This window comes from Amblyomma mixtum, chromosome 2 (assembly GCF_055824585.1).
Source record: "Amblyomma mixtum isolate Tamu chromosome 2, ASM5582458v1, whole genome shotgun sequence".
NCBI lineage: Eukaryota > Metazoa > Arthropoda > Arachnida > Ixodida > Ixodidae > Amblyomma > Amblyomma mixtum.
Genome location: NC_143013.1, coordinates 297,348,491 through 297,373,546, shown reverse-complemented (window position 1 = coordinate 297,373,546; position 25,056 = coordinate 297,348,491). Strand labels below are relative to the sequence as shown.

The following is a 25,056-nucleotide window of genomic DNA, read 5'->3' as shown; positions in this document are numbered from 1 at the left end:
TGTGACCAGCAACAATAAAACGTAGCTTCATCATTTGGATTTAGATGAGTAATATTACGAAAATTGCAGACTATAAAGGCCGAATGCTTCACTCAGACTTCCCTGTGCAGGCTACCAAATCTAAATCAGTCATCTTTGGTGATTCCCAAAGGTGAAAGGGTAATTTAGGAACGCGAAATTCACTGTCCTGGGATATCATTGCCGTCTGCCCCGGACCCTCGGCACCCATTCGAAGAGAAAAAAAAAAGAAAAACGAACCACCGCTGACATCAGTTTTCAGCCTTTAGAGCTAATGTTACGGTGGAATTAAATAGATGCTTTTCTCTGTTAGGACAGCAAGTTCGTTGAAGGTTTGGTGTTGGCTGAGCATATATCGGCGCACTCACTCATGAGTGCTCTCATTTCGCCGCACTCAAACTAGCACTGAGTGTGGGTGAGTGGAACTGAATGTGAGTGTGAGGGATTGGTTGCGGGTGTAAGTTAGTAGATTTATTTATTTTATTTATTTATTTCAAATACTGTCAATCCCATTGGGATTCTTACAGGATGGGCACATAGTAAGGTACAAATCGAATACAAATGGAATGGTATACATTAAAAACACTGTTATTTGCAAGTAATTAGATGAGTGTGGGAAAAAAACACAGATAACAGAAAATAAAACACATAACGAAAGAGCATTTTTCACAGAAAAGGGTGCAACTTTATACATTGTAAGTAATATGTTCATACAGATGCTGTTATATGCAGTGATACGAGTGGTCTGTTGTACTTGTATAATTATTATTTCATTATCTATTTAATTATGCGGGTGTGATTGGACGTGAGTGTGAATGGACGTAAGTGCGAGGGAGCAGAAGGGTGTGTGGGTCAGTGGACGTGAGTGCGAGTGCATACGACAGTGAAATTTAGTTTTTTACTGCGAACGCAATACCTGTGTCACAGTACGAAAATGCCGGCATCTATATGTATACTCCATAAGGGGGTGGAGGCCCCACCTTCCAGAAGCACCCCCCACTGAAACCTATTTTCTGCCTTACTTTTTCGGTTTCGATTGCAAGCATATGACAAGGAGCTTGCGATGACTTCATTGGTTCACCACCGAAACGCAAGTGAAGGGCCCACAGGGCAACGCAATGTGCACTGTCGTCTGTTTTTACAGCAGAAGCCCGCTTTTCTACCCGCCGCCTGATGATTTCGTGGTTATGACCAGCAACAACAAAACGTAGCTTCATCATTTGGACTTGGATGAGTAATATGACGAAAATTTCAGACTATGAAGGCTGAGTAGCCAAGCGCCCTAACCACACTGAGCCACCGCGGCGGGTCGTACTCTAAGGCCCCCGTTGGTGTTGAGGAAATGAAAGGCGCATAATCGACGTACTTGTTCAGTGGACACCTCAATCGCGCTGTGAGGTTGCGGTGGTGTTTGCCTACAAATTGAGGCAGTTATGCGCCTTTACTTCCCTCAAAACTAGCAAAGGGGGGAGAGAAAAATCATTTACTTAAAAGGAGTTAATGTTCCTCCCAGAAGACGATAAGCAGATGCTGCAGGAGATGCTGCGTAACGACCCCATAAAGAGGTCGTTACGCCGAGGCGGGGTTCTAGTCTCAGTCACACATGGGCGTCCTGCACACATGTGCATTGTGTTGCAACACAACCGCTAGAAAAGTCGCTTGCGCTCACGCGTGTGAGGTGGAAAGGTGTCGTCATAGCAACAAAGAGAAAAGCATAGGAACGACCAATGGATTCTGGAGCGCTGTTTCAGCGCTTCCTAACAGGCGCGCTGCTGTCTCAAATGCTGGCTGCGTCCAATGGTGGCACAGGCAGCCCCGGATTGACGCGGTGGAGCACTGCGTAAGTGGTTCCTTTGACTTTTTTAGGCTTCGTTTAGCTTTAAAGTACATGAGCGTGGTCAAATGGAGCAGAGTTTGTAACTTGACTGAAATGGTGCGCGCTCACGAGGAGTACTGGATTGGTAGAGAGGATGCAGCAAAACATTAGGTAATAAACGCCCACGGGCAAGGAGAGGAGAAACGAGAGTGAATAGTCAAAGAAAATGCGCAAGCAAAGAACCTGACTGATTTCTTCCAGTGCCGAAGCCCACCAGCGCGCGGAGGAAACGCCTCTAAGTAGATCACGCAACTGCTTAACGATTCCGCCCGAGGAGGCTTTACGTCGAGGTCGAATAACCAGTCGGGAAGATGCAGCGCGGCCTACACACAGGGGCATTTGGCGCTTTGCAACAGCAGCGAGGCGGAAACGATTGGCTGATACGTTACAGCGGTCTCGATCAAAGTGGGCAACTATTTGCCGTTGATTCGGGACAGCACTGTGCACTACTCTCACAGCCCGCGGTGCCAGCACTTTCGCAAATTTCTTGCTCGGCATCACCTGCCGGCAGAACACTATGGCGATAGCACCTCTTAAATGAGTTCTCCGACGAAGAGCTAATTTGCCTCCCCTGAAGGAAACATTTTTTTTTTTTGCTACTATCGTCAGCGAAATCCTATAGAAAAGTGGGCACCGTATTCAGAAAGGCATAAGTCAACGCCCTAAAGGTCGACCAAACCTCTCTCCCTCTCCCCCTTCCCTCCCCGCAAGAAATAAGCACACTTTTCTTTCTTCAGTACTGTGGCTACTTTTGCAAATCGGGCTCAAGGCACAAGTGAACTTCGTGTAGCCGATCGTCGGACGAACCGGATACGGCTGCTTGCGCCGTGTTCGAAGTTTATAGGCGTCTGTGTATTCACGATTAGACGCACTCAAACGCGGTACGTATGCGTGCGGCGTGGAGAAGAGCTGCTGCTGTAACATATGCGGCGTATCTGTGTACGCCGGCTGCATACACACAATGTGAAAAGACGCGCTATCTTTCGAGGCTTGTGGTGTTGTCGTACCACGGTACATCTTCAGACATCCTTTGTTGGAAATCTGCCGCTAAGTGGGCCAGCAGACAGCAGCGTAGTGTATCTGCTCAAACGTGCTGCGATAAGATGTCACGCGGCTCCGTCTGCCGACCTACACGCCTATAGTGTGTCAGAGCCTTTCTCCAGGGGTCGCTCTGTTGACACAGAGAGGAAGAGGGGGAGGGGGGCGATGGGCGTCGTAGGCAGCCATCCTCCATGTAGGCAGCGATCGGTCAGTGGTGGGCATGGAAGGAAGGATATACAGGGTGTATCATTCACATGCGCAGTACACTGAATATGGGGTGGCGGAAAAGAGATAACGATTTGTGCTTGAAGAATCCTGAGCAAATTTCAAAGAAGCAATCAGAGGATAAACTCGAGGTCAATGATATCCTAGCGGAAGAGGAGCAAATCAACTATGGGGGTACTTGTAATGCGGTAACCAATGGTCTCGGGTAACCGATGGTCTGGGGTAACCGATGGTCTCGGGTGACAAAGTAGATTCCAAACGAATTAAAACTGGGCCGAGGGCAGCCGAGAGTTAGGAGCGGAGATGGAGTTAAGAAATTTGCTAGGATAAGGTTGCCTCAGCTTGAGAAGGATCGTTTAATGGGAGCGGTCTGCGACCTGGCAGATGATGATGATGAATGTCATCACGTGTTTCATGTGCTTTTCACTTCTCACGTGTTTTTTTTTTTCTTTCAGTGGGATCTCGTAGCCTGCAAGGGAATGAATCACGAAAACAGAATGCGCCCAGGGGCATGCTTCATACGCGACAAGAGAGCACGCGTTGTGAGAGCATTGTGAAATAAAAGCTTAAAAATGACACTGCATGACATTGCATGGTCATCCTATAGCAACGGCATCATCGGGAATACGTACCACACCATTAATGTGCCTGTAATTTGCGGAGTGCACTGTAGCAATGCGGAGAGGAAAGGAATAGCCTCAAAGACTGAAACGTCAGCTTCGGAAGAAGGTGCTTTAGAACGGCTTTAAAAGATGAAAAACTTTCTTAGTTCTCCAGAAAAGCCTAAAGTGTGGGATGCTTTAAATATGCAAATAAATAACATTCGCATCTTAAACCTTCATCAAACCAAGTAATTTACGCAGCATTCTTAGCATATGTCCGTCTGCTTGATGACAACGTGGTTTCCCGTAAGTATTGCCCATGGATGATGCCGGCGAGTAGTTTTATTGCTCAAAAGCCTCGGTGATCTTCATAAGATCAGGAGCCTCGGTGATTGGGATGGCGGTGCCTTGCGATGCGTTTCGCGGTGGCCAAAAAAAGAGCATCCGCCTCAAATACGAGTGTCGCTAACTGGGTTCGAAAACTGGGTTCAAAAACCCGGAAGCCATCGCTTTTACGACAAGTGCAAATGTCCCAGAGCCTATGGAAAGCCTTCGCAAGGAAAAACGATTGACAAAGGTGTCAGGTGTGGCATCGAAGGATTAGCTAATCGCTTCCTTGTCGACTGACTCGAACTTCCTTGACTGACTCGAGTGCCCCATTTCTGAGCCACTGAGATGGTCTTTCTGCATGATGCACTTCACTTCTATTCGAGTGCCAGGTGGGTCACGTGTGGGAGGTGCGGGGTTCGATCCCCAGTGCCGCCGGGTACACATCGGCGATACAATGGGTACAAGCACTCCCCTGCTTGGTGCTCGGCTTCTTTAGGGTGAAAAGCTTGGGAAATGGGTCTTTCACTCCACCTTGAGTAGAAGAAACAACCTTGTGCTATGGCGCTTTTTGGCCAAAGGTGCCCTTGTGCCGTAAAAATTCATCATCATCATCATCATCAAGTGCCATGGGGTTCGAATGGCGGCACCAAAGCGATCTTGCCGGTTTCTTCTAACGGTTAAAAGTGCGCATTCGTTCAACGTGGGCACACCGGGAAGTAGTCCTTTAGGTACAGAAAGACATAGTATAGTTTGTGCTATTCAAGTACCCCGACGAAGCACTTCAGGCGGCTAGTACAACAAGTAGTGATGGACGTGTTGATTTAATTGAAGGCAGCAGTGTTTGAGTGAACCCGCACTAGTCCTCGAGCCAGTGAGGACATTGTTTTAGTCAACGTGGTACGGAGTGTCCAGGTCCCATTCGTAGTCTCCACAGTAGCCATTCAGTACGGGTTGCGCAGGTATTCCACGCCTGCATATATAAAAAAAAAGATAGGAAGAATGATGTCTTACTAAGAGGGAACAGTTCCTTCTTCCTTTATTCAAAAAGCCCGCTTTTACCGTGAAATCAAACCCTCAGCAGGTTGTCTTCGACTCAGGCAATGTAAACACAAGGGCAATGAACTTGTAAGCAACCTTCGAGGATGTGGCGAACTTCATTATACCCTTTTTTCAACCCGGTAAAATTATACTATCGGGAAATACGCATGCAGCAGCGTGGCTGCAGCTGGAACAGCATAGTACTGATCAATGAAGATTTTGTGGAATTGGACTACTCCACCAAAAGCCTTGAGTCGGCATGCGACGGCAATGTTAAGGGTCCAGATTTTCTAGGGCGCAAAGGTCAAAGGTCAAAGAAATAGGTCAAGGCGGTGTAAACTTGACCGACCTGAGCATCCGGCAGCGTTGCTGGTCCAGCCTGAAAGCGGCGTCATCCGTGTTCTTGACTTCAGCGCTGCTCCACAGGCGCTCGGCGACGGCAGAAGCGCGAGGCCTGCGGCGGACGGTTTAAGTGCCTCATAACGATAACGGCAGACGAGCATATGTGGAGATAAGGGGCTCGTTACACTCGAACGAAACCACCCGTCATCGAAACTAAGGAGAGCATACGAGAACGTTATTCCTTTATATTTTGCTTGGTGCTGTTGACAACCGCAGAAAATCATTGCGTAATCATTTCAGACAGATTATAATTTCGCAAAAAAGGCTGAAGACCAACACACGTCATCGGCGGGATAAGTAACCACGACCTCTGCATGACATGTGCAGTACTTTATCAATTGAACTACACTCTAAACGGAAAGGATTAAAAAGGGGGTAAGCTGTCCTCTAGCGCGCCCTTTTATATTGTAACGTGGCGGCCAGCCGAAGAATGAGGCGTGGTGAACCATGAACGAGAGATGATTTAATGACCGCTGGCCTAGCGCGAGCGCTCCGTCCCGCGCCACTGCCAGCTTCGTCTTCGTCACACTACCCGGGGCCTCCGAGCGATCGTCCCGATCGGTGACGAACAGACGGCGAAATGGCGATGGTCTTGAGTGGAGGATCGAACAATATGTAGAAGATGGTGCAGTGCTGGCCGCCACGATGAGAAAGATGAGAGAATGAGTCCCGGTCCACGAAGCATCCGGGCCGGAGGGTGCCAGGAGCTGTCGGCCGAGGTCCGTGGACGCACCGGACGGCAGGGGCAGGGGGGCGGTGTCTTCACGTGTGGCTCTTGGGTCTTGGGTCGGTCGGGTCTCGGGTCGGTGCGGTCTCGGGTCGGTGAGGTCTTGTGTCGTCGTGTCTTGTGGTCCGGGCGGGGGACGGGGCTGGGGTGAGCGGCGAGGTCGGCTCAGGTCTGGCGGGCTGGGGCACGGCCGGGCGGCGCGGTCCACGCACTCACGGCCGACGTCCACGGAAGGCAAAGGACACCGCAGCTCTGGGACCAGGATGGCGATGAAGGGACCCCAGCATCTCACACCAAATGTAACGTGGCGGCCAGCCGAAGAATGAGGCGTGGTGAACCATGAACGAGAGATGATTTAACGGCCGCTGGCCTAGCGCGAGCGCTCCGTCCCGCGCCACTGCCAGCTTCGTCTTCGTCACAATATAAGGGTGTGCGATAGAGGTCAGCTTACTCCATTTTTACTCCCATATAGGCGTATTTGTGTTTACAGTGTATGGCGGTGGCTGTCAGGCCTTCTACTTGCAAAGGTGTTTGTGTTACTTGTAGTCAAACTTTAGGAATGTTCAGCAGCGCCACTACAACCATAGCGGAGGACGAGGCACTTTATGTTATATAGCAAGCGCCAAGCAGAGACGGTCGAATGAGGGAAACCAGTTGCTATGCGAGTATCCCCTTTTGTTGCCTGTGGCACCAAGACTGCCGGTGGCGCCAAGACCATCGCTATGCTATTGAACAGACACGGGTAGATGCCCTAGTTATAGGATATGCTTTCGAAAGAAGACAGCGGTTAATGAACCCAATAATAACACAGGTGGATGTTGCTGGGTTTTTTTTTTTCGCCTTGGCGATGATCATTAAAGAAGAAAATTAATTGCGAAACCGTTTCATACAACTGAAAATTTTGCGTAAAGTAGAAGTAGAGACACCACGTGCAGCCGACGTAGCTCAGTCGGTAGAGCACAGCACGCTGAATGAGGAGGTCGTGGGTTCGGATGCCCCTGGAGGCACGTAGTTGTCTTTCTTCTACTTTCTATGAATCGTTTCTTATATAGAAAGACTTCGTAACCAATATCCCTCTGTAACCAACACTAACAAGAAAAAAACAGCAACATTTTGCTTCCTTTGGTTTCAATGTATGTTGGCTTATAACGCATAATAACAGGCGATCCACGTGTTTCATGCGCTGTGGGGACGCCTTCGTCCCCTGCGTTCACTTTCCCGCACTGCACCCCACTGTTGTTAGCTGCCCCCGAAAAGCACTCCCTTTAGTTTGGTTACTCTAGCTAACAGGGGAGGGCGCTCGCGTCGCAGCGACAGCAGCGTCACGGATGGCGTGTTTGGTCGCTCGCGCGCAGGGGAAGGCTAGCTCTCTTCTCTCTGGGATCGGGGAGCGAGCAGACGTTTCGCTCGCAGCTTCGCTCTTCGTCGACGGGCGCCCCTCGGTCGGAACTTACTCCCGCCGAGCCCGTCCCGCTCGACCTCGGAGTTCCCTTTGCCCTACCGTGGGCGGACGTTCGCTCGTAGCCGTGCTGGTGAGTCGGACATCCTAGATTCCTCAGTGTATTTTGTTGCTAGCTGGCGTTATTGTTGTTATAGCAATAAATGCCTTGTTTGTGTCAGCCAGTGTGTCGTTCCTTTGTTCCCGTAGAGCACGGCCCGCCGTGGTCGGCGTGCGCTCAGTAGCGTACGCGACCACGGGGTGGGGTCCGCGCGGTTTTGAACTGAGTCAGCCGCGCTTAAACGGGGAATACGCATTTATCTCCCCCATTTTAACCCCACATCTGGCAGCCCAACGTGGGGCCTGCTCTTGGAACATTGGACGACAGTCTGTTCGGTTCGAGGAACGCTCTTTGTCCGGACTTGACAAGTGCTAGGCCTAGAGTGAATTTTGATCGCTAGGACCTGCGGCATGCTTTCTTGAGTGCGAGGTGTATTGCGCTGCAGCATGTTTGAACTTTTCGACATGCTCAGCATGTTTTTTTTGTGAAGTTTTCTTCCTGGAGTTTCTTCAAGAACCACTTGGTCCGCATCGAGGGAGCGCGAGGCCTAGCGCCCGCGGAGTTGCCGAGCCCGAAGTGAGTGAGTACGGAAGCCGCGTGGGTGGTCCGAGTTTTCTGTATATATTTTCTCGCTGTCTCTTTTTCGACTCTGGGAGTCGCGGCTCTGGGAGCCGGGTGGCCTGGGGCCACGGGTGCCGTAACGAGCTCGCTGGTATTGCAGCTCGGCACCGGGCGTTCCGACACCGTCCGATACGGTGGGCGCCGATCGCTCAGAAGCTGCTTTGTGCAGTGAGCGGGGAGGACCACCCCACAACGCTGATGTCTCCTCGCGGCGGCGCGCACGAAACCCGTTTCGGGTCTTTCTTTTGTTGGGGGTCATCGACCGCCACTATGGTAGTGAGGCCTAAGGCTATTCATAGCTGCCTGCGCCATGTCAAAAGTGACACGACCACCGGACCGTGGTGTTGAGAGGGGGCGCACTTTGCTGGCCGCCTGTTTTTTTTTAACCTCGCATGAACCGAGCATTCTCGTTCAACTCAAGAAAGGGCTTTGTTCACTCGAACTTTGCGTTGCACAGCCGCCCGACACGTTTTGCTAGCGAGTTGAGCATTGAGCCACCAGGCCTTTGTGTACGCCGTTTCCCCTCCCGTGACCTACGTTAAAGGCATGCGGAGTGTGTTTTGGCAATCTTTCAGATCCAGCGGAGCCACTGCGGCTTGCTGTCCTGTGCACATCGTCTCGCTGCTGCGACGGAGCGGCCTGTATCCTGTTCGCCGCATCCATCCGGGGCAGCCGTGGCGAGACCAGACAGCAGCCACCTCCGGCTGCTGCTGCCCTGGCGACTACTGCGGAATCTTGGCCTGCAGTGGTCAACCGGCCCTCCTCTTCGCGGGCCTGCGGGCACATAGCCCGCGGGCCATGCGAGTCGTCCCAGCGGAGACCTTCACGCCGCCTTCGGAATACCGCGGAAGACTGCGTGCACCCTGTCGGCGTGACCTCCGCTGCACGACCTGCCTCAAGTGCATGAAGACCAGGAGACTCCTCCATAGCATGTAACTTGCAGGCGCGTGGGTCTATTTAAGGTTGGGGGGATGTGGGGACGCCTTCGTCCCCTGCGTTCACTTTCCCGCACTGCACCCCACTGTTGTTAGCTGCCCCCGAAAAGCACTCCCTTTAGTTTGGTTACTCTAGCTAACAGGGGAGGGCGCTCGCGACGCAGCGACAGCAGCGTCACGGATGGCGTGTTTGGTCGCTCACGCGCAGGGGAAGGCTAGCTCTCTTCTCTCTGGGATCGGGGAGCGAGCAGACGTTTCGCTCGCAGCTTCGCTCTTCGTCGACGGGCGCCCCTCGGTCGGAACTTACTCCCGCCGAGCCCGTCCCGCTCGACCTCGGAGTTCCCTTTGCCCTACCGTGGGCGGACGTTCGCTCGTAGCCGTGCTGGTGAGTCGGACATCCTAGATTCCTCAGTGTATTTTGTTGCTAGCTGGCGTTATTGTTGTTATAGCAATAAATGCCTTGTTTGTGTCAGCCAGTGTGTCGTTCCTTTGTTCCCGTAGAGCACGGCCCGCCGTGGTCGGCGTGCGCTCAGTAGCGTACGCGACCACGGGGTGGGGTCCGCGCGGTTTTGAACTGAGTCAGCCGCGCTTAAACGGGGAATATGCATTTATCTCCCCCATTTTAACCCCACAGCGCTTAGAAAGCAAACTCTATTGTTGAAACTAAAATTACGCTAAATTAATTCACTTCTAACTTCAAATAAGTTGCCCACAGAGTTAATTCATAAGGTACAGAAATTAGATTGCCCAATTGCAGTTTTAACTGCGAGCTGGCGAGTCTTTTTAACGTGCTTACCACAACCGTGGAATAAGGTTGGTGCCGTCAACGTATTCGCCCCACATGCAAGCTTCTCCACCGACGACCAGTTCCTTCTCTGCTTCGGTGCCTGTGGACGCAACGAAAACGTGGGGGATTAGTGTAGCTTTGCAGGGCGACATTTGACGCCGAAGTACACGCAAATGACGTATAATTAGCAAACGTTTCTAAGTGGGTATACTCAAGGCTTATTCAATGTCCCATACGTGATGTTAATGCCAACTGGGGTAGTCGGGCACCTGTTACTTTTAATATCGATAGCTTCCCAGAAAATGGCACACATCAAATGTCACAATTTTTGTAACTGTACAGCTGAACGGTGAGAGCACAACAGACACTGCCAGACAGTGTTTTCTTTCGCTGGAACAGTATCGGACTTCCTCATCAGCCTCCAGAAACTTTCAGCAAAGTGAGGTGTGTCGTGTGCGACTGCAGTTTTCAGACAGCTATACGATGATAGAGAGGCTCTGGAAAGGAACGAAAGATTATAACCGCGCATCTACCATCAAATCCACGAGGATCGCACTCGTAAAGCCTCTTCCAGTCCTGGCCGTAGCCGATGTGGTTGAGGTACCAGCACGCCGCAAGCACCATCTGGTATCCCTTGCGGGCGATCCTCTTGACGTCGTCCATCCACGAAGGCCTCGTCTTAGCGTGTCTCGGACCGCCTTTCCAGACGAACACCAGGGTGTCATTCGCAGCCTGCACGAACCGGACAGTGACCCCAAGGCACGTCACAGATGGAGTTCCAATGAAAGCACGGCCCCTACTTCAGAACTGCTTGATGCCACTGGACAGGAGCAGTGGCCCAGCTTAACAGAGAGGAGGTAGACGTGAGCACTATTTCTATGCGGCAACCGGTACGGCCAGTACGCTGAAGCATCACTATCGAACGTTTTTTTTTTTTTTTGAACTGCACATTCCATAGTGTACTCTGCACATGTTGCACATAGAAACCGCATTTCTCTATGTCCGGTTGCAATACCTGTTTTTCACAGCTGATACGTCACCCGCAAAATTTTTTGCCTTCCAGACGTAAGCTCTAATTTAATTAGCAGTCATGGGGTCTCTTGCACAGGTACATGCAAGGCGTTTTAAGGAGTGCAATATGAAGAAAAGTTACAACGGCTTACGTCGACGTCATTGTCGATGGGGTCCTGCCAGATCATGTACTTGGCGCCCAGCTCCTGTACGTTGGCTAGCGTCCGCTTGACGTAGTACTGCTCCACTTGGTTCACGGTAGTGAAGTTCTGCTGCCGCATGAACTCGACAATCTCGGGACTCGATTCCCTGCGTCAAGGAAGCGAGCGAGCTTCATCGCAGCTTCCTCACTGTGTCAGCGTAAAACCTCCGAACCTTCAATGACGCTTACGGTACTGTTCGTGACCTCTGGTGCTCACTAAAAAAAAAAAAAAGAACAGTTGCAAGCAGGAAGTTTCTTTCTTTACTCAGTTATCAGTGTATAGTCCACTCCCGCCTACATCTCCCGCCTACGCCCCTCCATCCACCCTCCTGAAGCCCACGTAGCACCGGATCGAAAAAGTGACGGCGAAATCAAATTGAAAGACGCAATGGGAAGGTGGCCAATGTAAAGGCGAAATGTACAACCAGCAATGCTAACGCATATTTGTTGCATCACATCTTATGATCACCTGTCCATTTCTCTCTCATCTAGCCTTTATCTAATGACAAGGCGCACGGTAATATCTTGGTATATGCTGACAAGTATTTGGCTACAACCCTCCTCAAGAGTGGTGAGCGCATTGAGATCATGAGTAAAGCTGTGTGGCGATTCCGGTGCTTGAAAACTGCACATGGAGAACACCTTTTCTAAAAAAATGGAGGTTCTGAACTCCAACAGTTAATGCCATTGCAAACAGTATACATTACAGCCCGACGCCAGATCTCGTTACGGTCGCAGGTGACGCTTTGCTTTCGACAAGATGTGCATCACCATTGCAAAGTTGCGAGAAACAAAGGCGTGACCTTAAAGTATTTAGAGTATTAGTCATTAATCAACAACAACTTAATGACCTCGCGACATACTATTCACAAACTGCGCCAGCCCGCCTTTAAGGAATTCCCAGAAGAACTGCCATTTTCTTCCACAGATTAGCAAAAACACTGTAATCCATCATGAAAAACAGCTCAGAATTTAGCAAAGAGCAACGATCAATTTATAATAGTACTTTTTCGCGTCACTCTATTGGTTTCTAGAAAAGCTTAAAAGTACAGTCGACAGTAGAGTGAATTTTCAAGATAAGCAAAGATATCAGCGCAAGACACCCAAAATTAGTCACCGTGACAAGCACAAGAACGCAGGAACTGTTGCCCAGAGGGCAGGACGCAATAAGTGAGATATTTTTTTTTTTCTTTTAGATTGTGCAGTCAAAGCAAGACATGCCATTATTTGCCTGTGACGCCATGCCACGCGTCCGTCTTTGGTGTAATGGAAGTAGTAAAAGCCGCCGCGGTGGCTCAGCGGTTATGGTGCTCGGCTGCTGACCCGAAAGACGCGGGTTCGATCCCGGCCGCGGCGGCTGGAATTTCTTTGGAGGAGAAATTCTAGAGGCCCGTGTACTGTGCGATGTCAGTGCACGTTAAAGAATCCCAGGTGGTCGAAATTTCCGGAGCCCTTCACTACGGCGTCTCTCATAGCCTCAGTCGCTTTGGGACGTTAAACCCCATAAACCAAACCAAACCGGAAGTAGTAAACACCCAGTACAAAAGGCCTGAAGATTAAGATCTTGGCGCGTTCTGAAAATCAGACTGCTAACTGTTCTCGAGTGCTAATTTGAACGCAAAAACCGGAATACTGCATTTTGCTGTGTGCATTTAAATCGTTTGAAGGTCGAAATTTTTCTCAGAAAACGTACCTCCGTGATCAGTTTCCTTTATCGATGTTTCAGAATGAACAAGCTGACCCAATTCCGGAAGAAAATTAAGAAAATTTGGACGGACGGTATCTCAGTGTTATCACTGACCGCCGAAGTCACATTTCGTTGCGTGTGGGACGAGCTGTCGCCCTTTGATTCATCCTCTGCACTTAGTAAGTCCGAGTCAGAAGAACCGTCACTCTCATCGCCAGAAGAGTAGACGGCTAGCGTGGCGATAAAGAGACGACAGCGTATAAGTGAACACTGCGAAGTAAACTCAGTAAACAAAGCAGTTAGCGATAAAACCGCATGAATAGCGGCAATAAACCAAGCGAAGCACCAATCAAGATAAAAAAAACGAGTTTTGTACGCCTTCACAAGAGCAGACGACACGCGCGGAGAAAACGAAACTACGCGAGCGCCGAGTCGTGAACCATGCGAAATACTGAAAGGCAAAAATTATTTTTTTTTTCTTCAACTAGATTGAAGCACGAACCAAATGGTTTTTGGAAGTCTCAGGAAATGGCGAAACCTGCCCGTAACGCTCTATTTTCAGTAGGGCGAGAAATTTCAAACGCACCGTCGCCGCCGTACATGTACGGCAGCGAATGACAAAGCGTTAAACGTATGTTTAAAAACAAAAATACAGACACAATGTGCTGGTTAGTCTTTCCATGCGGCGTGCAGTGAAATGCATGAGAGTTCTCTGTGCTACCGACCAGCAGGAGTAGTAGACCTCGTCCATGCCCAGGTGGATGTACTTGTCCCTGAAGGTCTCGATGACTTCTCGAAAGATGCTCCGCATGACGTCATAGGTGTAGTTTTGTGTCGGGTTCAGCATCTCGAATGCCGCATGATTTGGATAGTCAGGTTTTCCACGTGTGCCGTTGGAGTAACACGCTGTGAGAATCTCTAGAAGAGGGTCAGGAGTTTGCACTTTGGATAGAAATTTGCTACAGAAGAATGTACAAAGTTTCTGGCATCAAAAGCAAATAAAGGAGAACAACCCTAAATTAAAAGGATGGCTCAGGGGTTTGATCAGAAAGGGTTGAGATTGGATCGGAAGTAAAGTAATAATTCGTTCAAAGTGGTTCACCTTGAGAGCCAAATATCATGGATATTTTGCGGTGATGCTGGCAAAGAAAGCTAAGAGACGTGTTTGGAACCATTCCTTCACGTGTTAGTGCTCACGAAGAGACGTTCGGATTACCTATGCCGCGAACCGGCACATGAACGTGACAAATAGATTACGAGACATGACCGCTCGCGCTCGGGGTATGTTATCATCTTCAGCCGTGAGCAGAGATCATGACGTTGTTATTGTGCCCCTAAACACGTGGTTGACAATGTCGCTGCTACGTGACAGCTACTTCGTTGTCTGCTTTAGGGACGGCTTAACTCGTTCACTGACATTACTCGATGTCATAATAAGCATATCTGCTTTTGGCCGGTGTTGTTTTATTCGGGAAGCTCAATCCCTCATTAATGTCTGATTATTCATCAGGGGGTTTTACAGTTCTAAATAAAACAACCGTGCTTCGAGATTTCCTATAAATCCCCATTGATCCTTTATATCTCGTCCTCGTGTGTCGCTTACTATTCTACCATAAATGGTGCCATGCGTGAGTGCCAGTAGGAAGCCGCTATATGATGACCACTTTGATATAAAGTCCAGCTATCATGGTGTAAGTTCTACAGTGAATGTTCTTCTCTTGTCATTATTGCTTATGATGTACGCAGTCTGCTGGCCTGAAGGGTCCTCCCAGCGGATACACCGACGCGTCAAATCATGTATCACCGCACGTGAGATACAGGTCGTGTATGGACGTGACATGGCGTATTTGACTAAAGAACTCACCGGGAAAGATCTTTCCCAGGGCCTGCGTATGTCCCGGCGTGTCGATCTCCGGGATGACACGGATTCCGCGTAGCCGGGCGTACTCGATGATGTCCTGCACGTCCTTCAGGCTGTACACGTGTCTCGGGGAGTAGGCGCTCTGTTAGGAGTAAGGACCAGAGGGAAAGTACATATTTCACTGATATGCTAATCTTTGTTTCCAAAGGTCGCTTGTAAACATCACTGTACAGAGTATTACACCTTCCTAATCTCTTAACAACACAGTGCAGTGTCATGTGTCTTCTTGCGGAAATCCGAAACTATGCACTGCATTCTGTTGCTTTCACACCACATTGAGTACTGCTTATCACCTAGTCGTTCTTCTCTTGATTTGCTCTAAGCGCACTTTACCAGCGCAACAGTGTTATTATAGTGTGTGTTATAATAGTGCATAATAGTTCTATAAACAGTCACAATTTTCCTGACTGTGGTCATGAGAATGACTGAAGGGGGGGGGGGGGGGGGGGGGTGAATACAGCTGCGATAAGAATTACGTACCTGCGTCAGGTTGGGATACGTCGCCATTTCGAGTGGCCAAGACTGGTCGTCAACGAGGTGCCAGTGGAAGACGTTGAATTTGTTGTACGCCATGGCGTCCTGGCAACGAACGACAAAAAACAGAGCTAAAGCACTGAGATTAAATATTTAGCTGGCTTGACCTACATCGCCGAGACGAGAGAAACGAAAGAACATAGCTGCTAATGAATGCGCTAAACCAAACCTTGATTTTCTGATCTTTACTAGCGCATTTCTTTCTTAACTGTTCACGCAAATTGATTCAGGCGAGCAAAAAAAAAAATTAAGTTAGACAGCTTGATTCTTGTTAATAAATTTCATGGCAGCGCGAAAAGATGCGAAGGCTCTGTTCTGCTGTAAAGAATTTCCATTCGTCGCATGAAATACACATCCTCCTATATGATTTGCGACTCGTATGGTCTGTTACTCCGATGCTCTTACAAATGGCAGCATGCGGTCAAAGTGACTGGGCAGGCGATAGTTTTGTTACACTGAAACTCTCACGAAATTAGTGCGTTATGAGTTCGGGAACACCGTGGTGGTGATTCTTAACTGTGTTTCATCTGTAGGACGCACCAGGTTTTGCTTGAGAATCTTGAGTGGCTGAAAATGCCTTGAAGAGTCGAGCAGCAGGCCCCTGTATGAGAACCTGGGGAAGTCATTCACGACGGTGACGTTGACTACAAACTGGAAGGAGGAAAAAAGAAAAAAAAGGAGCAGTAACAGAACGCACAATCAAAACAAATATTACACAGATCTCATGGTTTGCTTTAAAGAGCAACTGATGTGGCAAAGTTTATTTTTTTAATATTTACTTCTAGACTAGAAGTCAAGCAGTAAGATAGCCAAATATCAATCAAGTGGAGAGTAAGAAAGAAGATAATGCTTGCAATGACGAACTTGGCAACAACAATTGACACCTATTTGTTTCCACGCACAGAATATTGCTATTTCATTAAAAAAGAAAGTTTACTAAATTGTGCAACGCTTAAGAACAATCTCACGTGTAAGGATTGCAGACATGAATGATTGCGAAAAAGCATGGACACAACTTTTTAAGTCTTAGAATGCCCCGTACTTCGTAATGGTCTTAGTTGCATTGCTTCTCATAACTATTAACGTTGTCTCTGAATGCGATTCTCAATAAATTTGATGCCATTCCCTAGCCTTTTAGGGGCGATGCTCAATACTGCATTTCGTAGACATCATGCTGCTACTGTGCGCTGTGCTATCAGAGTCTGCAAGCTGTTAGGGTATTTTGACATAAACAGCCATAAAAAAAAAATGATGCGTCTTGCTAGTGCTTGTATCTATCTGTTCGCTTACCGCTTTACTAACGGGGTCCTGGTGAACAAGCTGGCTGAAAGTTTCCAGACCTGCAACAGATAGCGTTCGTAAATGCCAACCATGCGACCCACATTTGTGAGATTTCAGCACGTCGCGTTGTGCTCGTCAAGACTGCGTTATAAACGTGCATTGGTACCTTTCCTTGCTTAAGAAAAAGATCTCGAGATGCTCAAGAACAGGGCGTCGCGTAATCCCATTTCTTTTCCCCTTTCCCTTCCAGTGTCGTCGGGCCCTGCCTTTATAAATAAATAAATTGATTGATTAATTAATTTTTTTTTCTGGCCGCATGACAAACCACAGGCGTTTGGCTGAGACTGTGAAATATCTAGTAAACTATCATGCCGTCAAAAGCTTGCTACCTCTACCCAACCGAAGAAACTGTTCCGATAATGTATTCGCCAAGACGACAATGCCTAGCCGTCTGTGAAAAGTGACTCCTCGACATAAACACTCATAGTGTAGAAACAAGACTTAATTTTCACATTAACTAATGCTACAGTAGCGCTTCAACGACGATATCAAAAAGCACATGCAGCAACTCACCTCGAAGAGCACCCCAAACAGTTTGAGAGCTAAGCACAGCGTCGCCTTCTTCAGGTACATTGAGGGAATCTTGGAGGAAAAAGAAAGAGCAACGCAAATTATGAGGCATTTTTCAAGAATAACTATAACAATAAATGTTTTAATTTCCGCAAACTATACATCACACATGTGCCCGCCTGTTGAGCCATCAAATTCGGCCCAAAGAAGGACACCAAGTGTTACTGGTGTATAAATCTTTTTCGGCCCCCGTCTCGGCTGCGGAAGGTGGTTGGTTCGAAACCCACCGCCGGACACGCATTGGTAAAAATTGGCACAAGCGCCCCCCGGCCAGGCGCCCGGCTTTCTTCAGGGGTATACACTTCGGAGAAGCTCCGTAAACCTCTGTGCGTCCCTCGCGGACCTCGCTCGAATGACCTCGCAGCCTGATAAAGGTGGCACCTCGCCTTCTGCGTTGCGATACTGTAATTCGCAAATAGCTAGTCATTTTTACCAGATGGCGAGCTTTCTGCGCTCTTTGTATGCAAACAGTAATAGTCATGTAGCTAACCAGAAAACCGCACTTTTTTAGTGCATTGCCGGCTGTGAACTAAAGAATTCCGTCTTCCGTATGCCGCTGTTCGCGCGTTATGTCCGCATGAGCGTTTCATTTTATCTCGTGTGCGGACGAGATACGGAGAACGCATTCGCGTTTTAGTAGTAGTAAGGTTCACTTTATTTCACAAATATGCTTACAGTCTTTAGAGTCTTTACAGGCTTTACAGGCTTTACAGACTTACAGTATTTAGTTTTCATTATACTATGGGTTCGTAAAGATTGAACTAAGCGCTTTTTCTTCGGGAAGTCAGAAACATGTACGGTCTCTTATCCTAGAATCATTTTCTTGACAGTTTTCATTTTTTCCTCCTTATTTTATTCCTCTCTTCCTGTGTTTAATTTATCTTTTTGCTCTGGTTTTATGATATAAACTGATGTCAGTCTGAGTGCCCCTCTCTGCTGGAACTGCCCCACAAGCTCTCTGTTGGCTTGGGCAGGTAAGTATTATGAATTTGTATGAATTGTGACCCTCTCGAAGGACTCGAAATTTCACATTTTTGTAAGAAATACGACTAGATAGCAAACACACACACAAAAATATCAAGCCTTCCCAGGTGATTAATTACGCGATTTCAGTCAGGTCCTGATATCTCTACGTCATCACGCTGTTTTCAGCATGCCAGCTCTACTTCTTTTTACTTATTTCTCTAAAACTTCTTTATGTGAGCAATGTAGCTTTTTCGGCTGACATTTGTCGATAGTGAGGCGCGCAAACCAAGCGAACGGATGTGTACCTGTGCCGGAGCCAGATTGGCGCTTGCGGGAAGCACGAACGTGTCTAACTTGATAATGGTTTTGTACGTTAATTTCTGATGTCTGGATTATCATGGCTGTACGAGGCTCATCGCTAAGGGCTCAAAATATAAGCTTCAGTCATTCGCAGCACCTTACATCCCCCGCCGTAACCGAAGCCGACACAAAACAAGTTGCTTACACATTTGTGTACGCCATGACAGAAGGGGATGTGTACTTCGGGATACGGAAAACGAGCATTGTTATTATTATTATGCAGCCCTTAACTTTGCATGGTTATAGTGGAAGGAGGATAGCATGAAGAAAGCTAGGAAATACGTAACCGGAGGGTGGTTACCGTGGGAGGAGGAGGAAAGTATGGCGAGAGCAAAGAAATGTATCTCAGTCCATCTGCGGCAGCTGCGGCGAAACGCGCCTCCCAAGGGAGAGGGTGATAGGTGGCGCCACGCGCCTAGAGCGGCGGACTCGTAAATTGCAGCTAGTCGAAAAACGAGCACGTGCGTATAACTAAAACAGAGTGTTCTAGAGCTATACAGGTATGCAATCACTGTCATATCCTCGACCTCAACATATCGTGAAATATAAATACCTCGACATCTGTCCCTGATTCTCGTGTTACACACTGGTAACCGTACTGTCAATTTTTCTCCACCTCTACACTCCCCTCTTCTGACTCACAGCTCTCGTCCTCCTTGTGCTGCGGATAACCGCAGTGCTCCTCTCCCTGGTACTGGGCCACCTCCACCCTGAGCGCGGGAAGGAGCCCGTGGTCGACGACGGCCGAGAAGCCCCTCTCGCCTTCTCCTCCTCCTCCTCCCCTCCGGGTCGAGTCCCCGAGGAAGGCGAGCTTGCGGTACCGGGACAGCGCCTTGGCCACCACGTCGCACGACTCTGCGGCGGCAGAGCTGAGGGCGAACGTCTCCGGGTCTAGGCTCCTCTGCAGCGGCCAGGACTGCCAGCTCCGGGGCTGGGGCCACGGAGACCCCGGAGGAGCACGATTGCCCTATGTACATACTGTATGCGTCAAAACTCTGAAACAGAGCTGTGCTGTGCATCTCAGAACTCACGAGTGCGACCACAGCAGTGAAGGTTAGCATAATCCGTTAAGGTACCTCCCATATTTAGCTGGACTGTAATTTATGAGCAGGACACACACAAATATGAAAAAAAAAACCTCGGCCTTTGCTAGGTGACCCTTGACTAATAGAACTTCTTCCAATCCCATTTTTATCACCTGTCAGTCTTTACTCTGAAAGGTGCAGTCCAACCACATCCAATCTGACCAATAAAATGCAGCCGGCGCTCAGGCGAACTATTTCTGATGACCATAGAAAATCAATGGGATGCACCAAACATTCGAAATTTCCGCGGTGATATTGAAACTTCAGCGCCACGTGGCAGAGTGTTCGATCCCGGTCGCGGCGGTCAAGTTTCGATGGAGGCGAAATTCTACAGGCTTTAGTGAAGGGCTCCGGAAATGTCGACCACCTGGGGTTCTCTAACGTGCACTGACATCGCACAGTACACGGGCCTCTAGAATTTCGCCTCCATCGAAATTCGGCCGCCGCGGCCGAATCGAACTAGCCTCTTTCGCGTCAGCACCCGAGCGCCATAACCACTCAGCCACCATGGCGGCCTAAGCTGTAGATGCAACGTCACAAGTACGAGGGGGTACCCAAAAGAAACCGGAATAATTTTTTGAATCGACAAAGCTTTTGTGGTACCGCGTTTTGCCGCTAGGAGCGCATAGAACGAACATTTCAGAGTCAGTAAGCCGAGTGCCGTTGCTGAAGGAGGTCAGACTAGTTTAGGCAGAGTTTTAGAGTGACGACTGTTTTGTGTGAGCGTCGTTTTTGCAATGGCTGATGTTCGTGAACAGCGTGCGCCGGTGAAATTCTGATTTTTTCTCGGAAAAAGTGGAACGGAAACTCTTGAAATATTGAGAAAGACGTTCAAGGACGATGCTATGGGGACAACTTAAGTGTTCCTGAATGAAATCCTGAACAAAGCAACAGTCATGCCAATGGAAAACTTCAAATTCACCTCGCCTCAAGAAAGCTCGTCAGGTGAAACGAAACCTCGAAACAATGCTGGTTTGTTTTTTCGACGTGAGAGGAGTCGTCCATTCAGAATTTGTTCCGCAGGGTCAGACAGTTAACCAGGCTTTCTGCTTGGATGTTTTGAAAAGATTGGGCAACAATGTTCGGTGGAAGCGGCCTGATTTGTGGCAGACGGGTGACTGGTTTTTCCACCATGGCAATGCCCCTACTCACACAGCCCTGTCTCTACGACAAATTCGGACCAAAAATGGCATGACCTCTGTTCCTCAACCCTCATACTCACCCGACCTTGCCACGTGCTACTTTCTTTGTTTCGTAGAATGAAAAGACAGGTGAATGGAAAGCATTTCGCTGATGTTGCTGAGGTGAAGAAAAAAACGACGGAGGGACTGTCAAGCATCACAAAAGATCAATTTAAACAATGTTTTGAAAAATGGAATGAAAGATTCGACAAACGTATTATTGTAAGTGGAGAGTACTTTGAAGGATATTAAAGTACTGTGCTTAAAATGTGAACAAATAAGTTCAAACAAAAATAAGTCAGGTTTCTTTTGGGTACCCCCTCGTATATTCTCAGTTTCCTTCTTAAGAAAGGCTGTTAAACTGGACATCTCAGAGATGATGCTTATCAGGGAATCCAGAACTTTTTTTGAGTGAGGTGGCAAAACTTCGAGTTTGTTTTGTGATTTATGTATTTATGTATTCATATATGTTTAAATATTAAATTTTTCATTTCTTTATATTTTACGTAATTAGCGTTATTTAAAAGTGTTCATGGTTAAAGAATGCAGCGCGAAAAGACACGGACAAACGAAGAAGTGGACAGGACTGGCGCTGACTACCAACACATTTATTCAAAGAAACGGGCAGCTTTTATAATGCCATCCTAGACCCACGTGACCAGATACAACAGCAGGCGTGGGAAATTTATCTGACACTGATACACATCATTGCACACAACATCGAAGAAACAGCACATCGAGGCGACGCAACATCACCCCGGTACCTAAAAACTGCATGACTAAATGACCAGGAAGAGCCAAAATAAATTTCTGCATTCTTTAACCGTGTTCACTGACCAACAAGCCCAAACAGCCACTTTAGTTGAAAGGTGTATTTTCTAATGCAGATAAATTCTGAATTCAAATGGGCAGCTTTGGAAAGATGAGACCGAAAAAATTTGCGCTCTGTTTCACATCTGCTAATCATCCTAATGAACAACGGTCACATAATCAGAAACTGTTGGGACGTGATTGGTTTAGGTTACTCAAACGAAATGCTTTACGAAATGCTTTACAAGACCTGCACACACGTAAGTACTTTCACTTCTTTCACTACGCACATGTGGCATGAGCTTTCACTTCTTTCACTTCACCCCTGTACGCTCCCACCGTGATTCCTTATACAGCGGTTCGAGTGCCCAGCAATAAAAGCAGGTACCGCGGTTTTCCTTCCTTCACAATTTCTTTCTCCTCTGCCTTTCACTTTATTGACTATCGCCTAACCTAGCAACATTTAACGTGCACTGATGCCGCAGAGCGCATAGGCGTCTTTTTGGAGAAACTCAGAAAGGCGCCCATGTGCAGTGCGATGTCAGCGCGTGTTGAAGATTCCCAAGTGGTAGAAATTAATTCACACCCCTTCATTGTGCGACCCCTCTTTCTCTGTTTTTAATTTTCACTCCCTTCTCATCCTTCTCTAAAGGCGCGGTTGAGGTGCTTACCGAGAAATGAGAGTTCCTGCACCCTGTCATTTTCTCAAAACGAGTTTCCTTTTTCCTATTGATTCTGAGAAAAAAAATATATATGCAGTTTAGTGTACAAAAAGGAATGAGTCGAGAAATTAGGCGGTCAAGTCTTCTTGTTGCGGGAGAGGAACACAGCAAGCGGGCTTCCCCATGCATAACAGACGTCGCCGGCAAGGTGGCCGTACAAATCCGCAAAGAACTCAAAGCTTCGGATCGCGAACAATGACCGAAGAAGAGACAGCACAAAAAATCTTCCGTAAGCACAAAAATATATTATGACCGGCTCTCAGAGATACTGCTTATCAGGGCAGACGAGAAAGCGAAGCTGATTTCTCAAGTCTGTATACTGAAGACATAACATGGCTGAGGAGGACGTTTTAGCTTTCCGCGTTCTTTTATCAGCTACCTCAGTTCACTCCCGTAAGGCGCCCTTGCAGTACATTTGCCGCCGCAGCGGCACATGCGCGGCTAACAAAAGCCGACTTTATAACATATTCCGAACAGTGGCGGGTCCTTTGTCCGGAACTCACCTTTAACGGCAGGCGCACCTCCACGTAGGTTATGAAAGCACAAGCCACCAGCACTGAAGCCAGGAGCAACAGAAGCTTGAGCAGTGGAGAAGGCATGACTGGAGTTGCTTCTTCCGTTTGAAGTGCAACACGGATTGATGTCAGCAAACCAACATGCAAGTATACGCGGCTATGACAGACTATGCTTGCAGCTCCGCTGCTCCTCGTCTTGCGAGCACTCCTTTCGACCGAGTGCTCGCGTTCCTGTCGCGCAACTGCGCGCCAAACAAAGTGATCTGTCTTTGCGTTCGGTAGCCCGGTTGCTGCAACTCCGAGGCGACGACTGTAAACCAGTCTGACGGCCAGCCCCGCCTCTAGTGCCGCGCCGACCGCCGACCGACTCGACGTCGCAAAAGCGGTAACGGTGGCCAGCTAATCTCCGACGGCGAAAAACGTTCGTTTCTAGAAAGCGACTTCCAAGCCCGGGGGGTATCGCGGCACAGCGCCAGATAAGGACCAGCACAAAACTATGCCTGTGGTTGATTGGGCAACACAACGCGTAGAACTCGCACAGGGCGGGGAAGGCGTCATCGAGAAAGAGCTATTAGCGGACAAGGACGACGCGATTAGTGGGCTGCCGTTTGGGGAGCTACGATGATGAGGCCTGTGAGGAAAATACGACTGGGACAAAAGGACGGAAAAACGAATAAAAAAAAAAACACGAATGTATTTGCTGTACCCTGCAAACGAGGGTTGAAGCCTGTCTGCCGTTATAATGTTGGAGGTTCCTTGGAAGAACTCTGATGAACGTAGAGTACGGTCAATTTTCCGAGCCGGCTTCGCGGAACAGCCGTAAGGTGGGGTAAACTGTTGTCTTCCTTTGAATGAGCCCAGGTCGTCTAGCGTGTACAGAGAATAGGCGGCTCGTGCTGCCAGTGTTATGGACCTTCGGAACATAAACACTTGAGTGCAGTGGGGTCGTGCGGGGACCCTGGGGCGTGCCCCGAATTCCTGTGTAAATAAAGTTTTTTCTCTCTCTCTCTCTTGTCACCGCGGAAGCATCATAAGGTTATCAATTCAATTCTTCCTATCCTTCTTTGGATCGGCAAAAGCACTGCATCAGTGTGGTATTGTAGCGAAACACCAAATTGACTCAGCTCATTGCAAAAAAAAATTGAATGTGGGGCTCTATACGTTTGTCAGGAATCATTTAATGGCACAACGAACAGGGCTGGGTTTTGCGGAAAGAGAGAATTAACAGGAAGAATGAATACATTATGGCCAGCATGGACAGTCTATCCGACAGACAGCTTGCCCACCCGAAACGGTTTCTATTACGTCACGGTCTCCAAATCTATCGAATGCTGTACGGCTGGCCTTAAATAAGCTTCACAAACATATGGTTCTGAGCCACAATGCAACACGGCTTCCAATGGTCTCGGAATTACAGGAATCTGCTGAGGAATTTCTTAACACAGCCTTGCTGCCTGTCCTCTTTTTTTTCTCTCTCTCTCCGAGGTTTTCAATGGCCCCTCGCGCAAGTTCAAGTTGATCGCCCTGGTAAAAGACCACAAAAGGACTGACTAAACTAGGCAACGGCTCAGTTAAAACCTGGGGCATTACAGAGGGGAGTGGATTACTGCAACAAATGCAATAAAAAAAATGGCAGTGGCTTAGCTGTGGTTAAGCCTGAATATACAAGCGGAAAGGTTCAGTTACGCTTAGTTTGACGTCATGGCTGACGCAGTTCGCGCACAATGCTCTGGGATGACTGGGAGCACCACTATAACGGTGGAGGCGTTCGGCCGTCCACACACTGCCTGCAAGGAGGTGGAGGAGGAGACGCGCGTGTAGTGAATACGGTGCTGGCTTTAAAGGTTGCTTTAGAGATATGTAGTGGGGTGTCCATTCGTTTCGGGTGTACACCAAGATATGAGAGAGGTATTTCCTTTCCTTAAAACCAATTTTCATTTCATTTCATTTTCCTTAAGGCCCGTACGGCGCGGTTCGGCTATCCGCCGATATATGAGAGAGACAGGCGTCGTTTCCTTTCCTTAAAACCAATTTTCTTTTCATTTTCCTT

At 48.4% G+C, this 25,056-nt stretch overlaps 1 protein-coding gene across 1 annotated transcript; it reads right to left on the bottom strand.

Annotated features, from left to right (window-relative positions):
* Window positions 1-4,894: 4,894 nt before the first annotated feature.
* On the bottom strand, window positions 4,895-23,394 carry LOC149364612 (beta-hexosaminidase subunit alpha-like). The gene is made up of 13 exons (XM_089574563.1): window positions 22,995-23,394; window positions 19,336-19,660; window positions 17,311-17,379; window positions 16,747-16,796; window positions 15,997-16,107; window positions 15,403-15,501; window positions 14,866-15,004; window positions 13,727-13,919; window positions 11,265-11,421; window positions 10,635-10,833; window positions 10,111-10,201; window positions 5,480-5,584; window positions 4,895-5,062 (listed from the first exon to the last, which is right to left on the bottom strand). Exons 1-13 carry the CDS (start codon window positions 23,088-23,090, stop codon window positions 4,978-4,980), a joined length of 1,719 nt encoding a protein of 572 aa, XP_089430689.1. The 5' UTR covers window positions 23,091-23,394; the 3' UTR covers window positions 4,895-4,977.
* Between the last annotated feature and the right edge of the window lie 1,662 nt (window positions 23,395-25,056).